Raw genomic sequence first — 13,501 nt, forward strand, 5'->3', positions numbered from 1 at the left:
GATCACTCAGCAGACCGAAATTACCTCAGAAATTTTTCATGCTGCTTTGAACGAGCTTTTTCAGCGGCGTTTTTTATTACTGAAAAATATTTATCTTGCGTAAAAAAACTCACTGCGGAAAAATTGAAACGACAGTAGGTAACAGTAAAAGAGAACGAGTTCTGTTGTATTCGAAATATTCAAAATGTATGAACAAGCAAAGTATTTTTGGTGCAATAGACTGGGGACTCTTGTCTGTTTTCTGTTTGAATTCAGAAATAAAATATATACAGATTGGATTTGAGTGTTTTTACACCACTGCGGTTTTTTTTACTTTCGTGGAAATTTCTTTCGTATTTCTGCAAATTTAGTTTCTTGTCTGAGATGGGCATCGGGTCCTATTGCGCTTTCGTAGCTAGACAGTGATGGTGGACGAGCCACTGGTGTTGGAACTGCTGCTTGATTCTTCTGAGTCGCATGAAGTTTCAGAGGGGTTCTGAAAGACTACAGTCAGTTACAGTAATGAACGATGTTCGTACCTTTGATACAGTTCGACTTTGACTGCTAGTGGATGTGAAGTCTGACTGAGAGAAAATCGGCCTCGGCTCGATATTCCTCACGGCTTCCTTGGTGCATGTTTCTTCTCTGATCGGCTCCAGGTCTTCGTCTTTGGTTTCCCGGTCGGAAGAAGACGTGCGACTCTGGTCTTGAGCGCGCTGAAGTGTTCCCTGCAGTGGACGATTTTTCGCTCGCTCGATTGATTCGATGTCTTCAAAATAAATCAACTCAGTAGTAAATCACCAATTAGATGCATAAGATCACAACAAAGCGAAAATTAAGTTAATTTGAAATAATTTAATTTGACCCTAATTGAAATTGATAATTGAGTTTCAATCGTTCCGTTTATGCGTAACGTTTTTACACGTCGTTTTTACAAGATGTTTACTGCTCTGATGAAGAGACGTAAACACTCGCAAGCGGTTATAAAACACGACAACGAACAATAAACAATTTTTTTTTTTGAAAATTAAATTAATTTTTTTAGAAAAAGAAAGATCTAGTCTTTGGCGATTGAGTATTACTCAACTTAAAGTTATTTATTCAAAAACGTGCTTGAGGTTGAAATTTTTGAACAAGCTTCCATACACGACAACTTGCTCAAGAATCGATTCAAGTCAAGACTAGACCCTCGAGTATTTTGCTTTCAAATCTGAAAGTTATATATTTCTGTGTGTAGCAATTTTAGAAGGCAAGACAGGGGCATGTTTACACGCACGGCTGGACTGCCGCTTAACCAAAATGGCTCATAAATTGAGCCCTTGCGCAACTTCCAGGTAAGCGCAGATTAAATTATATGATATAATTTATATCCCTTTTCTAATACTGTGTTCAATTTGAGCAAAACCACTTTTTCTAATAAATTTCGAGAAAAAGGGAAATTCTATGTTCGATCTGGCCACTCAAATTTTTAGCATCCACGATCCGCGCTTATGAATAATTCATCAATATTCATTATGGCGGTCTTCAAGATGATAATTTCTTGGTTAAAAAATGCGGAAGACTAGATCTTTTACGTTCTATAATCGATAATCGGGAAAATGTCGCCTTGCAGTTTTCTTTTCTTTTTTTAGAATCAATTGTTTTACCAGCATCGTATTGTCCAATGGAAGATCCGACGGCCGAGTCTTGTCCCTTGTTTCGCACGACTGATGCAAGGCGTTTGAACATCGGCTTTGAGAGGATAGAATTTCACCTTCAAAATTCGCTCATTCGATTCAAGCCTAAGACTACTTTGAGACTGAACTTAGGCTTTTAAAATCTGCCTCTTTTCAGCCTCTTTTCATTTCGAAAGATTAATTATTTTCGCAAGATTCAATATTATTTAATATTTTTTTATCTTATGTTACATAAGTTATGTATCAATGTTGGAAGAAACTATTTTCGTGTTCATTTTAATCTTCTGATTTAATGCCGCGTAGACATTATTTTTTTATCTAATTCTGGAGCTCCATCAAATGATGACCAGCTTCAGCGCTTCAATCAATCATTTCAATCAATCAAACAAAAAAAAAACATATTCATCCGTTTTCTTTCGACGGGAGTTCTGCGTGGACGCTGAAGAGCCAGATTCCGTCCTCTTTGGTTTTTCGCGAACTGGCGGTTTGGAGATAGGCTTGTTGCTTGTTTCCGCCCCTTTTTGGTGGTTGGACGGTGACGGGAAATTCACTTCAGTTCCGATGCCAGAGGTTTCTTTCTCCGACTCTGGGATCTGAAAAATGAGAAATGCAAAAGAGAAATTCTCCGTTCAACGAAAAAATAGTTTCGTGGGAACGTTTTAGATGATTGTGACGACAAGTTTTTTTTCACGTAATGCGAAGCATAACGATGCTGGTAATGAGCCCAACGGCGATAATTTTCGTTTTCTCGCGAAAATGACGCGTACGGCAGAACTCGAAATTGTAAAAAGTCGCTTTCTTACCTTTTCTTGCTTTTCGAGTTTTCGATCTTTTGATGACTTCTTCAGGCGTTTGATAGCTTCACGTTGTTGTCGCTGATAAAGGGTTTTCTATCTTTTCAATAACCACGCTTATCTCATTAGCGTGTCTCCGTTCTAGACGCTCTATGCATTCTAGTATCAAGTGAGCCAACAGTCACGCCTCTTTGTACGCACCCTGGGCTCGTGGCTCTCCCTTGATAAGATAAGAAACCCTCCTTGGTTGCTCTTGTGTCGACGGCGATTTGACCGTTGAAAACAAGCTGGAACATTGCCTCTTGCCTGTGGAAGTGCTCGAATCTGTCCAAGTGGCCAACATTCTTTTGCATGTTGATCTTGCCGTCTTCGACTCGGTACTTTGGCGCGACGAGCTTTGAGATTAAGTACGCCTTCATCACTTGACGATTCTCGGCGATTTGGCTTCGCTCCGACGATGTCAAGCTGCTTAGATTTCCCTCGGCTACAGAAAAAAAACATTTTTATACGAGGAAAATTGGTTAGAAAAGAGAAAAAAGCGCATGTTAAACAGCGGCGCGGTCATGTTCCCCGCGATGGCTAATCGAAAAAAACCCTCCGCAAGGACAAAACTCATTTCAAGTAGAACTCATTTGATCAGAAAACCGAGTTTACTTTTTCGTTCAAAAGTCAAATAAATAGTAACGTGTTGAGCATGGAAAATCATTAAAATAAGTGTAAAACATGATTTTCTCTTTATTTTTGTCTCGTGTACTGCTGATTTCGTCGACTAAGACGCTATTTTTTTGCGCTAGAACTGCAAAAAATATCCTAATTAGACCGTGTTCCCGCAAATCTTATTGCTCAGTTGAAAGTCGAATCTTGTCCTACATATTTTTAGTAAAGAAAAGCTCTTTTTTTACGAAAATCTATTGCTTATCCAAAGAAAAATGTGCCCTCTTTTTTGATAATAAATTTCGTTATCTGAAAAGCCGCGAAATTTTGGGCTTCGACTGTAATACCTGGAGTAATACCTGGAGCGCAACGAATTTTTTAAGCTTAGCAAAGCATAATTTTGGGTGGCGTAAATTATATTCCTTCATCAAAAATAACACAGATTTTTCGCAATGATTATTTTCTCGGAATCACAGCGTGAGGACGAACAACTTTGTCGACCAAAGTTTTCAAATTAAAAAAACTCTCTCGTGACAAGCTACTAGTAAAAGCGCCAGGAGGACACATTTTTTGTCGCTCAAAGAGGGTTCAAGCTGTTTCTTGGGAAAGTGATGGCCTCAGTGCTTGTCTAAATACCTGCAAGAAATTGAGCAGTTGCGAGAGCGGCCGCATTCACTTCCCGCGGCAGCGATACGTTGTCGTTTCCCGACTCCGAGATGTCCATCGACTTAACAGTTTCCGCATAGCACCGGTCATAATAGTCCTGAGTAAAAGTTTAAGTTTGAGGTTAAAGCATAGGAAGTGTTTCGAAGTCGAAGAATAAAATTGTCAAACCAGGTCGCGGTCAACTTTGTCCTTGGGCGCGCAAATCACGTCGGCAATCGTCTGGCAGAGACACAGCGCGCTGCAGAGGCCACCACTTCGCCCTGCTTCCACGTCGTTCTTCTGCTCCTCCCGCTGCTGATTCATGCGACGCTGCTCGTTCAAACAGCTTATTTTATTAACGATGACCACCATCATGCAAGCAAGGGCGGCTCCTGTGAAGATAAGGGCTGCCAGCTGAGTTTCCTGCACGGATTGCTCCTGCGCATGCACCATGAAAAGTTAACCTCTCTCTGCTTTTAGAAAAAACTGCGCTCTCCTGGACAAAAAAATGCTTTAGTAAAAGAAGTCGCTTGAGCACCTAAAAACGTTTAAAGTAAAAAATTTAGCTTGCAATTGAAAATTCTCCAAATCAACGTGGAATTGATCATTGCGGTCAAAACATCTTCCAGGACACGTTGAACTTCCGTAGATCTTTTTTGAGGATGCAAAATCGTTTTGGCCAAAATAGGAATGAGTAGCGAACCGCCCAGACCCCAGGAGCTCCTCCTCCAGGAATCAAAATATAATTCTATTAACCGCCTTGATATTTTGAAATTCATCTTTCTTCGCATTTTTTGAGAATTTCGAACCTCGATTTAGTTCTCGTTTCTGATTGTAGTTAACGTTTTTAAGATCGTTCTTTGAAAATTATGAATTTTAGAAGTTCAGGAAAGGGTTCGCCTCTTAAATTCGCAATGATTTTTCCTAAGTAACCAGATATGACGTTAGCCGGGGATCAAGAATGCCAGTTCCGGCTAAGGACCGTCAAGAGCGATACTTGGAAACTTGAGTGTTAGAACACTCTCTAGGAAATTGCTTTTTTATTAGCGGCACCGGTGCCGCGCAGCGTTATTGCTGTCATGTATTTTTGAACAGGAAAAATGAACTGATGGAAATTAAATTCACTTCATCGAAGAATCCCCTTAATTTCTCCCTGTCTAATAGACAAGCGTCCTTATCAGCATGCGTCACATAATGTGGGATTAAATTCAAGAAAACACGCTAGAAAAAACAAACTCAGCGAAAATAAAGAAAAGAGCCGAAAATGGTAATTGAAAATCTCAAAGGGCGAATAAAATTTCAGAGAAGACGAATCGCCCTAAACCGCCCGAACAGGGAGGAATGCTGTTCCGTTCACCCGAACACTTCAGTTTTTTGGAATTACTCCCCTTATCGCTGATTAACGCGTTGTCCACGAAAGAAACGTTGAAATTTGGTAGACAAAGCTTTAAATTTTTGCTTTCAGCACTTTGAATTTCGACATTTTCCAAAGCCAAGTTCGGGGTACTAAATTATCCCGGATTATACGTCCAAGATAATGGGTGCAGCTTGGTTTATATTTGCATCAAAAATTGATCCTTCGTAAACTTTGTCTGGCCGACAATTGTATATGCAACCTCGCCTGAAATTGTTTTATAGATAATCTGTTTCTTCTGCCGGATTGGAGTCTTCTTTCTAAAGCTATTGTGAGGAAATTTGCAGCCGATAATCTATGAAAACTGAAAATAGCCGCCTTTCTGCACCGAAAAAAATTGCTTGGTCTTCAAAGTCAAAATCAGCAGAAAGCATTTTTTTCCAACCGGACGTTTAATTTTATTTGTTCCTTGGCTTCGCGAGCTTGAACTCGAATTTTTAGAGACAATCGTGCAATTTTCATTTTTGGGATATTCTAAAAGCGAATTCGGGAATCGGAAAGACGGCTATTTTAAGTCCAACAGAGCAAAATTAGAAATGATCTAATGTAACAGCAAAATGCTTTCTATTTCAGTGTGTTTTTCGCTGGCGAGTAATATCGCAAGACGTCTTGTTTCTAAAACTATACCTGAGGCTTATTTTAGGTCGGCAATTGCATTGCTTCTTGATAATAGTAGTAATAAATAATGTTTTATTTTGGTGCATGTGCCAAAATCGTGCTTATCTTCGATTAAAAACGATGATCATTAGTAATCATATCAATTTAGAAATAACTCGAATCGTAATTTTAGCTCGAAATTTATGATTAAAAATATAAGCTTGAGAAATATGTAGACTTTCATACGAAAAATGAGAATAGAAAAATGTCATCATCGACGGAAAATGAAACAATTTATTTGACCATGCCTGATTTTCAAATTTTTCTTGAGAAAACTCTCTCTCTTTGGGTAAACAGTTTCTTAGTATCTTCGCATAATCTCTTTAAAAAGTCATTCCTCGTTGTTAGAAGAACATTTGATTTAACGCGTAAACAATGCAATATGAGATCGTAGCTAGAGTTGGTCCTGACAGCTCATGCTGAGCACGACTCTCGATCGCCCTCTCTACCTTTCGGCAGCTCATACTTTTACACGGCGCTTCTTCGCCCAAGCACTAACTTGGATTAATGTCGATTCGGTAAAGATTAATCTTTGCGTTCGCATCAGACTATGATCCAATTTCATAAATCTCGCTTATACTGTATAAGTTATACAATCCTGTACGTTTCCGGATATTCCAGCAAAATGCATTTTATGACGAAACGTACTCAGTACTTCCAACAATCAGTTCGGCACATGACATGTAAAATAAATGAACACTTTATTTTTGCGCGAGAACAGCGCAAGAATTCAATTATGGATGAATGGTTGATTCCAATCTACTGCCTGAATATTCATTTTTTAAACTGCTTAAAAACATCTCCAACGGCACATTGTGTAAGAAAATGCTGCTTTTCTAAGAGATAACACAATGGGGGATGATTCAAACCCATCTGCCCAAAAGAATGATAGAAGAACCTTCGAGAGACCGAGGCAGAGCATGTGGGATCAGTCAACAGGCTTCTAAAAATTCATTTTTTTCAGCAAAGAACAATCCTTTTTTCGAAAAACACGAGTTTTCAATGGATACAAAGGTACTTTTAAAGCACATAAAAACAATTTTTGGGAAGCCGTGATTAGGCAATATCAAATGAGTTTTTCTGCCGAGCTAGGCAGTGGAGAGATGTGGCAGAGTTCGAACGCAAGGAAATGGTCTTCAATTTTCTTCGGCTTTGTGGAATTTTTTAGGAGACATTAATAAAGAGATCATGAAAAAAGGAATTACTCAAAGTTCGTGTGTACAAATCACTAAAGCTGACTTCCCGGGCGATTCTGGTTGTCACAATGAATATCATCTTCTTGAGGTACGTGCTTTTCCATTAACTTTACGCCGCCAAGTGTGCCATATATGGCACCAAGACTTTAAACCGCCTGTAATTTTTTTTTTTACTTGGAGTAAGAGTCTCGCCGACCCCCCTTTATACCCCTACTTTTCGCTAAACTTTCACGTGGTAGGCCTTTGGTTGGCTTAGCTTCGCTACAAATGCGTCAAAATAGTGAATTTAGCTTCGCTACTCGTGTGCCATATATGGCACAAGAATGTATTGTGATGTGCCATATTTGGCACATTTGGCGGCGGTGGGACTTTTTCCGCCTAAAATGCATTGTAAGGAATTTTCCCTTATAAGAAGAAGATAAACATTTCCGAGATGAATCTGATGTCATTTGATGTCGTCTGATATCCTATAATGTCAAATGTCTAACATTTGGAAGCATGACAAAAAATTTCCTATTTTCAACATCTCCAGCCGACTTTTTAAGAGTTGTGCCATATTTGGCACATCGAATACATATATGGCACATATATGGCACATTTGGCGGCGGGGGGTGAAATTCGAGTTTGGCGGCGTAAGGTTAATAATGAATCGAAATTCCAGTGTCATCGACGTGGAGTTCTATTATTCACGTTTCGGCGAGTTGATTACACCACGCCGCCTGTACCCAACTGTAACACATCCAGCTGGAGTCTTTGCGCCATGTCACTTCAACCAGACATCTGCGCAGCCAATTATGATGAGTTTCTCTTACTTCACGCGATCACTGATTCTTTTTCTTACACGTAAGAACTCTTTGTTTTACCGAGTAATGATCGGTAGTATGCAACATGTGGCTAATTTGGTGGTATACTGAGCTCGAGAGACGACTTCTTGTGGCGAGACATCATCTCCAGGAACAATCGTCACTGCTTCTTGGACCACTCACGACGAATCTCATGATTGAACTAGTTTCGTACAAAATGAAATCTTCAATGCAGCTTCTTCTAAAAGAAAAATACCGAAAACCTCTATTCAAAGATCCTCATCGAAACTATGATGAGTCCTAAACGCCCTCCACGTTCCTCCTTTTCCATCTCCATGGCCGGCCGAAGTGCAGCTCTTCAGTTTTTTGAAGCTCTATCACATTGTCAAGGACTGTCAGTTACGAAAGCATACACTTCTAGCTAAATCTGCAATTTGCCACAAAAAGTCGAAAGCAAGGGTACTACACGTATGCTTCGTATACTGAACGGAAATCAGTTTATGCGCGAGCATCACCCGATGCGATACAACCGTATGACGGAGATACTGAAAGTCGTTGCCTGTGTCAAGCTTTCCAAGGTTCGATCCAAAGATTTCGACACTTGTCGATGACTTGGCAATTCACTAATCGAGCCTTTCAGACATTCCTGATAAAGAGTTATTTCCTCCAGAAGCCGCTCCCTGTACTCACCGTTATCTATCTCTTCAATGTTTTAGGTGGCGGGTTGATCTTATTTTCAAAATTGCTCTAGTACGTTTTAGTTGTCATTATTGTTCGATAAGAAACTGGGTAGTTATTTTTGGGAGATAATTTCAAGCGATAGCTCGTTTTTAAAGCCGTCGGCTACATTGTTTTCGCGCTCGAACGTGTCTATGGAAGCTGCATGGAATATCGAGATACGATTTGGCTGATAGGTAAACTGGTGCAAAATTTAATAAAAGGCAAAGAAAATCGAATTTCGGTACAACATTTCAAGGTGTGACGCTTACAAATCTTGGTTATGGAGATTTTACGCCTTACTTCGGCCTGTCAAGGTGATTTATTCGTAGAAATCTACTGCTCACTTTTAACGTAGATTGATTATTTCCATCCTTTCTCTGTCTGGCATCGTGCTGACAGCCCTAATTGTTGGAGTGCTTTCGGAAGCGCTACAAATTCCAACGGAAGAGAAAAGAGTTTTGGTGTCGATGGAACACCAACGTACGTACATATCCATATTGCATGTATTTGTTGAATACCCACGCTTGCAAAGACATGCTTGCGAAATTGAATACAGTCGTGGCCGCAAATAAGACACATCACGAGTTTGATTCAAAATCACAAAATATTTACCTCTGAAATTCAATTTCGTCGATTCTAGAATCTAGATGCTGTTCAACCTCAATTACTGGTCGTCAAAATTTTCTTAGAAGGGCTATTTTGTGTCAAATCGCAACTTTTCGACCGTTGATGATCTTGGCGAACTCGATTAAAAAAACTGAAAAATCAGTGCCAAAAACAGTGTCGTATTTTCGGTCACAACTGCAACGTATCTTTTGGTTTGTAGTTAATAAGGTCTTGAATGCCCAAAACGAGGATTTACCATTTTGCTTTTCCGCCGCTTACTTTGCCATTTCCATAACGATATTAAGGTTCAGATAAGATTCGCCAACACGCTGCGGCACAGCTTATCCAAAGCGCCTGGAAACAGTTTCGCTTTGACGTTGAATTGCAGAATAAGCGGATAAGCATTGGCAATATCGTGGACAACTCATTCACCGAGAAGATCAAATTTAGGTTCTTGTTATCGCAAGTGAAATGAATTTGGATCGTCTGTTAAGATACAACTCAATGTTTCAACAGCGGAACCTCACGCAGAAATTTGCGGATAGCTTGTGGAGATGGCGTAAAATCAAAGCCCAAACTGATCAACTAAGAAACAGTTTCCAACCACTCTTTCGTAGGAAAAATAACAGACCTAGAAACTTTTCGACAGAGCATCTATGGAGAAAGAGTTTATCCAGGAGAATACTGCTCTTGAGACTCGATTCATTTCGCAAAAACTTGACGAGCTCGAAAAAATCGTGAAGATTGGACCGACAACGCAAGAGGACAAGCTTGCTAGACACAATACTTACAGTGAAGTGGATTTCCTTCTACAGGCAGGATTTTCAATTTGATAATTTTTCAACTGATTATATTTGACAAATCCTCTCCGACGCGTCGTTCTTCCGGAAAAAAAACGGCGAAAAGAACATCTGATCGTTGGATGAGAGCCGTTCAAAAGGCCAAATCGCAGAAAGAAAAGGCAGGCTCGACAGAAAAAATCAATGGTGTCAAGCGATCATCTTCTGCATACCTTCAAGATCCTCGAAAAGACCAGCTCGAAATTAACAGCAGGAAAGATTCACTAAAGAGACAAAGAGATAAGTATTATTGAGGATTGAAAATCTGAATCTACGTAAGTGTTGGTCGGCGGCTGTCTCTTGCAAATCCGCTTTTGCCAAAGATTGACGTCGTCGTGTCACAGGCCGAATTGAAGGACGGCCATGTTCAGGAGAAGATAAAGAGCAACTCTGCAGTTTGCTTGATGCGACGGAACTCATTTCAATCGCACTCCACTCTCAATGCGCGGCGAAGTAGGTTCCTTTATGATTTCATTGACACTATATTTTTCTTCTTAGAGTCGCGGGTGAGCGTGCACGAGTCAAGCATTCACGAAACTGTCGAAGAGGAGAAAGCTCCGTCGAACAGCTCAAGCATTAATGTGTTTTTAGACAGGTGAGAAAAATTTCAAGGAATGAATATCGGCCCCAGGGTTCGGTATTTTGAATTCGCAAAATTATTCGTTTTTCATTTGAATTTATATTTATTCGTTTACGAATATTCTCTAATGAGCGAATATGCAAAACGAATGAAAACGAATTTTCTCGGAGAATTTTTCAGAAATTCAGCGAATTTCTCAAATATTCGCTTTGCCGCGCGCTCTGATTGGTCGGGCTTTGACGTTGCGCAGCCTATAATTTTATTTTCACCCCCCAAATAACCTTATAGCTCGCGGGCGCCACCCTTTTCTCGCCCGCGGCCCTGGAGTTCAGCCAATCCAGGGCTGTACGCTCAATTTCGAGCGAATATTCGCCCGAATAGGCGATTCGCGAACAATCGCTCATTCGCTTAAGAAAAGAGCATATTCGCTGCGTGTATTGGCGAATTTTTCGACGAATTCAAAATACCGAACCCTGATCGGCCCGGGCGATGATGACCCGCAATTACCTAAGAGAGAAACCCTAGGGTTCATCTCCATGCTAAAATTTGTTGCTAATAACTTATCATTCAGACTTCAAGAGCGCCAAGAGTCCTTTCAAAGTGAAATGCGTTCTGAGATCTCTCGTCTGAGTGAAATCCTGACAAAACAGATGCTGGACAAAGCGTCGAATTTTCGAATGATCGACGATCCACCTGACAACTAAAATAGTCTACTGCTTTCACAATCAACCTGTTTGAAGTGCGATTCAATAAACGACAATTTTTCTTATTTCCGCTTTCTGTTTTACATTTATTTGAAAGACAAAAAGGGAGCGCCCTATGCGGAGGCTTCGACAACTGGGGCGGCGACTGGCTGCTCGACGGGGATGACCTCTTCCTTGGGCTCTCGGATCTCGACGATATCGGGGTAGGGGGTCTTAGGTCCAACCTAGAAATTTGAGGTCACTTTTGTTCCTTTTTGAACGCGTTGTAGCATTTAGAAACGCTCTGAATAATGATTGTTCGACTTGCGCAACGCTTTCCAGTATTATTCGCTGTGGGAAAGTCGGTTCACGTCATGCTCTCTAAGATTAAGCCGGACGTTGTAGCCGCGGCGCACGTGCGAAATCGAATATCTTTTGGAAGGAGCGAAACTGACCTTTCCAGCGGGGTCGTGGGGGAGCATAATCTTGACTTTGAGTCCGATGACACCCTGTCGGAGCATGACGTGTCGGACGGCGGTGTCGACGTACTCGGTGACGGGGTGACCGGTGTGGATCATGAGTCCGTCGGTGAACTTCATGGCCTTCGCTCGCTGACCTCTCAGTTTGCCAGAGATGACGACTTCGCAACCCTAAAACTGATTTTTATAATTCCCGATTTACTTTTATTCGCGGTTTTAAAATCGAGAGGCCGCGAAGAAAATAAAGAAGATGGATTTGCTTATCACCTTGGCTCCAGACTCCATGATGAATCGGAGGACACCGTAGGCAGCTCGTCGGACGGCAAGACCACCCTCAAGCTTGTATCGGAGGGATTCGCACTGAGCGATGGCGCAGAGACCTCGGTTGGCGACCTTCTCGGCGAAGAGCTCGACGGCGCCGTCCTTGATCTGGAATCGCTTCTGGACCAAAGCGGTCAATTCTCGGATTCGCTTGGCCTTGTCTCCCAAAACGTTCTGGGTTCGGGTGGCGAGGATGATGATCTCAGTTCGCTAAAATTTCAAGTCAATGATTTTGAATTCAAATCTTCACAAAAAAATTTTTATGGAAAATTCAAGCAATTTACTAGAATAAAGTTTGAATTGATTTCACGGAATCTTCAGTGATAGATCTTCAACTTTGTTGTCTTAGAGAAATTATCAACAACTCTTTTCTCTGTAATTTTAGGGTAGTTTTGATGAATGAAAATGACATTCTCGGGACATAATCCTGACCCCTATGTTTCTTATGCTTTTCTGAGAGCCGGTGATCTGGCGAGTCGAATGGTATAAGTTAGGGGTCTTAGTCATCACAAATGACGTCATAGGTTCCGTGTTATTGGTTGAAACCGACCGGGACCTGTAACTTTTAATTTTGTATATAAAAGTATTCTGATTTTAGGCTCATGTAAAAGAGCAGCTCGAGAACTTAAAAATTACAGGTTCCGGTCCCCATATGCCTCTTCAGTCACCCAGAATGACGTTATTTTCTATGACTAAGACCCCAAAAAACATACCATTCGACTCCTCAGATCACGAGCTTTCTAATAAGCATGAGAAACCTGGGGGTTAGGATTTTGCCCTGAGAATGTGACTTTACTTCATCTTTTCGTTATCTATATACAAAATTCACTAATTGATAAAGCATTCATTTTGTCTTTTGTTAACCTTGGGGGTGATTCGGACTTCGACGCCGGAGTAGCCATCCTCAGCGAGTTCCTTTCGGAGGTATCCGTCGAGTTCGGCTCGGAAGACACCTTCGGCGACGTGCTTTCTCTTCTTAGAGATGTTGGCAGAAGCAGTGGCCATGGTTATTTAATCGTCCGAGACAAGTCTACAACCCAAAACAATCAATTCTGTGATTTTTAAATCTGTCCCGAGAAATAAAGGAATTCCCCTAAACGAAAAGCCCCCTTTACGATAAAAATTGACGGAGATCTTCTTATAATATCTCTTTTTCTGAAAATAATCTTCTATGAGTCAGATCTCTCTTACAGTAATCAATGGGGAAAAGGAAGAAATCGGCGATCAAGCCAAAAGAAAAATTCTCGGAGCGCATTTATTGGCGCGTGCGCTCATTGGCTGATCCAGGCGCCCACGTTACGGTCACGCGAGATTGTGAAGGAAAACGCTACTATTCGAATTTTCTACTATTCGATAACGCGAAAAACTGGCTCTTGAAGATTCGAGAAAAAATTTCCTTCATTTACCCATATTTTTCGTTTTAAATAGTTTTCGAAGATGAGGTTCTTTTACGAC

General features: G+C 40.8%; 2 protein-coding genes and 3 long non-coding RNA genes across 6 annotated transcripts; 3 read left to right on the top strand and 2 right to left on the bottom strand.

The window, feature by feature from the left end:
- Nucleotides 1–139: 139 nt before the first annotated feature.
- On the bottom strand, nucleotides 140–6,180 carry LOC145704084 (uncharacterized). 2 transcript variants are annotated; one of them, XM_081781517.1, is made up of 10 exons: nucleotides 5,790–6,180; nucleotides 5,370–5,422; nucleotides 3,938–4,399; nucleotides 3,740–3,866; nucleotides 2,692–2,933; nucleotides 2,459–2,530; nucleotides 2,069–2,248; nucleotides 1,626–1,710; nucleotides 519–748; nucleotides 140–475 (listed from the first exon to the last, which is right to left on the bottom strand). In XM_081781517.1, exons 3-10 carry the CDS (start codon nucleotides 4,199–4,201, stop codon nucleotides 395–397), a joined length of 1,281 nt encoding a protein of 426 aa, XP_081637643.1. In that variant the 5' UTR covers nucleotides 4,202–4,399; nucleotides 5,370–5,422; nucleotides 5,790–6,180; the 3' UTR covers nucleotides 140–394. The 2 variants fall into 2 exon arrangements, with proteins under 2 accessions (XP_081637643.1, XP_081637642.1); XM_081781516.1 differs by lacking the exon at nucleotides 5,790–6,180 and having other exon boundaries at nucleotides 5,370–5,689.
- Nucleotides 6,181–8,285: 2,105 nt separating this feature from the next.
- LOC145705695 (uncharacterized) lies at nucleotides 8,286–8,734 on the top strand. The gene is made up of 3 exons (XR_014134626.1): nucleotides 8,286–8,396; nucleotides 8,459–8,534; nucleotides 8,655–8,734. It is a non-coding gene; the product is annotated as an uncharacterized LOC145705695 (long non-coding RNA).
- A 197-nt stretch (nucleotides 8,735–8,931) lies between these two features.
- LOC145705504 (uncharacterized) lies at nucleotides 8,932–9,952 on the top strand. Its single transcript, XR_014134599.1, has 3 exons — nucleotides 8,932–9,018; nucleotides 9,450–9,594; nucleotides 9,639–9,952. It is a non-coding gene; the product is annotated as an uncharacterized LOC145705504 (long non-coding RNA).
- A 472-nt stretch (nucleotides 9,953–10,424) lies between these two features.
- Nucleotides 10,425–11,301, top strand: LOC145701720 (uncharacterized). Its single transcript, XR_014134280.1, has 3 exons — nucleotides 10,425–10,440; nucleotides 10,482–10,578; nucleotides 11,135–11,301. It is a non-coding gene; the product is annotated as an uncharacterized LOC145701720 (long non-coding RNA).
- A 22-nt stretch (nucleotides 11,302–11,323) lies between these two features.
- Nucleotides 11,324–13,107, bottom strand: LOC145704088 (small ribosomal subunit protein uS3A-like). Its single transcript, XM_081781522.1, has 4 exons — nucleotides 12,911–13,107; nucleotides 11,993–12,256; nucleotides 11,702–11,896; nucleotides 11,324–11,491 (listed from the first exon to the last, which is right to left on the bottom strand). The coding sequence occupies exons 1-4, from the start codon at nucleotides 13,049–13,051 to the stop codon at nucleotides 11,381–11,383; spliced, it is 711 nt and encodes a 236-aa protein (XP_081637648.1). The 5' UTR covers nucleotides 13,052–13,107; the 3' UTR covers nucleotides 11,324–11,380.
- Between the last annotated feature and the right edge of the window lie 394 nt (nucleotides 13,108–13,501).

This window comes from Oikopleura dioica, chromosome PAR, assembly GCF_907165135.1.
Source record: "Oikopleura dioica chromosome PAR, OKI2018_I68_1.0, whole genome shotgun sequence".
NCBI lineage: Eukaryota > Metazoa > Chordata > Appendicularia > Copelata > Oikopleuridae > Oikopleura > Oikopleura dioica.

Bases quoted from the DNA above. Each gene is read 5' to 3' on its own strand.
- LOC145704084 (XM_081781517.1), bottom strand. From the start codon at position 4,201: ATGGTGCATGCGCAGGAGCAATCCGTGCAGGAAACTCAGCTGGCAGCC. The intron at 3,867-3,937 runs GTTTGACAATTT...ACTTTTACTCAG, and splicing joins ACAAAGTTGACCGCGACCTG to GACTATTATGACCGGTGCTA. The intron at 2,531-2,691 runs GAGGGTTTCTTA...ACCCTTTATCAG, and splicing joins TCGACACAAGAGCAACCAAG to CGACAACAACGTGAAGCTAT.
- LOC145704088 (XM_081781522.1), bottom strand. From the start codon at position 13,051: ATGGCCACTGCTTCTGCCAACATCTCTAAGAAGAGAAAGCACGTCGCC. The intron at 12,257-12,910 runs GTTAACAAAAGA...TTGAAATTTTAG, and splicing joins AAGTCCGAATCACCCCCAAG to CGAACTGAGATCATCATCCT. The intron at 11,897-11,992 runs GTGATAAGCAAA...AATCAGTTTTAG, and splicing joins TCATGGAGTCTGGAGCCAAG to GGTTGCGAAGTCGTCATCTC.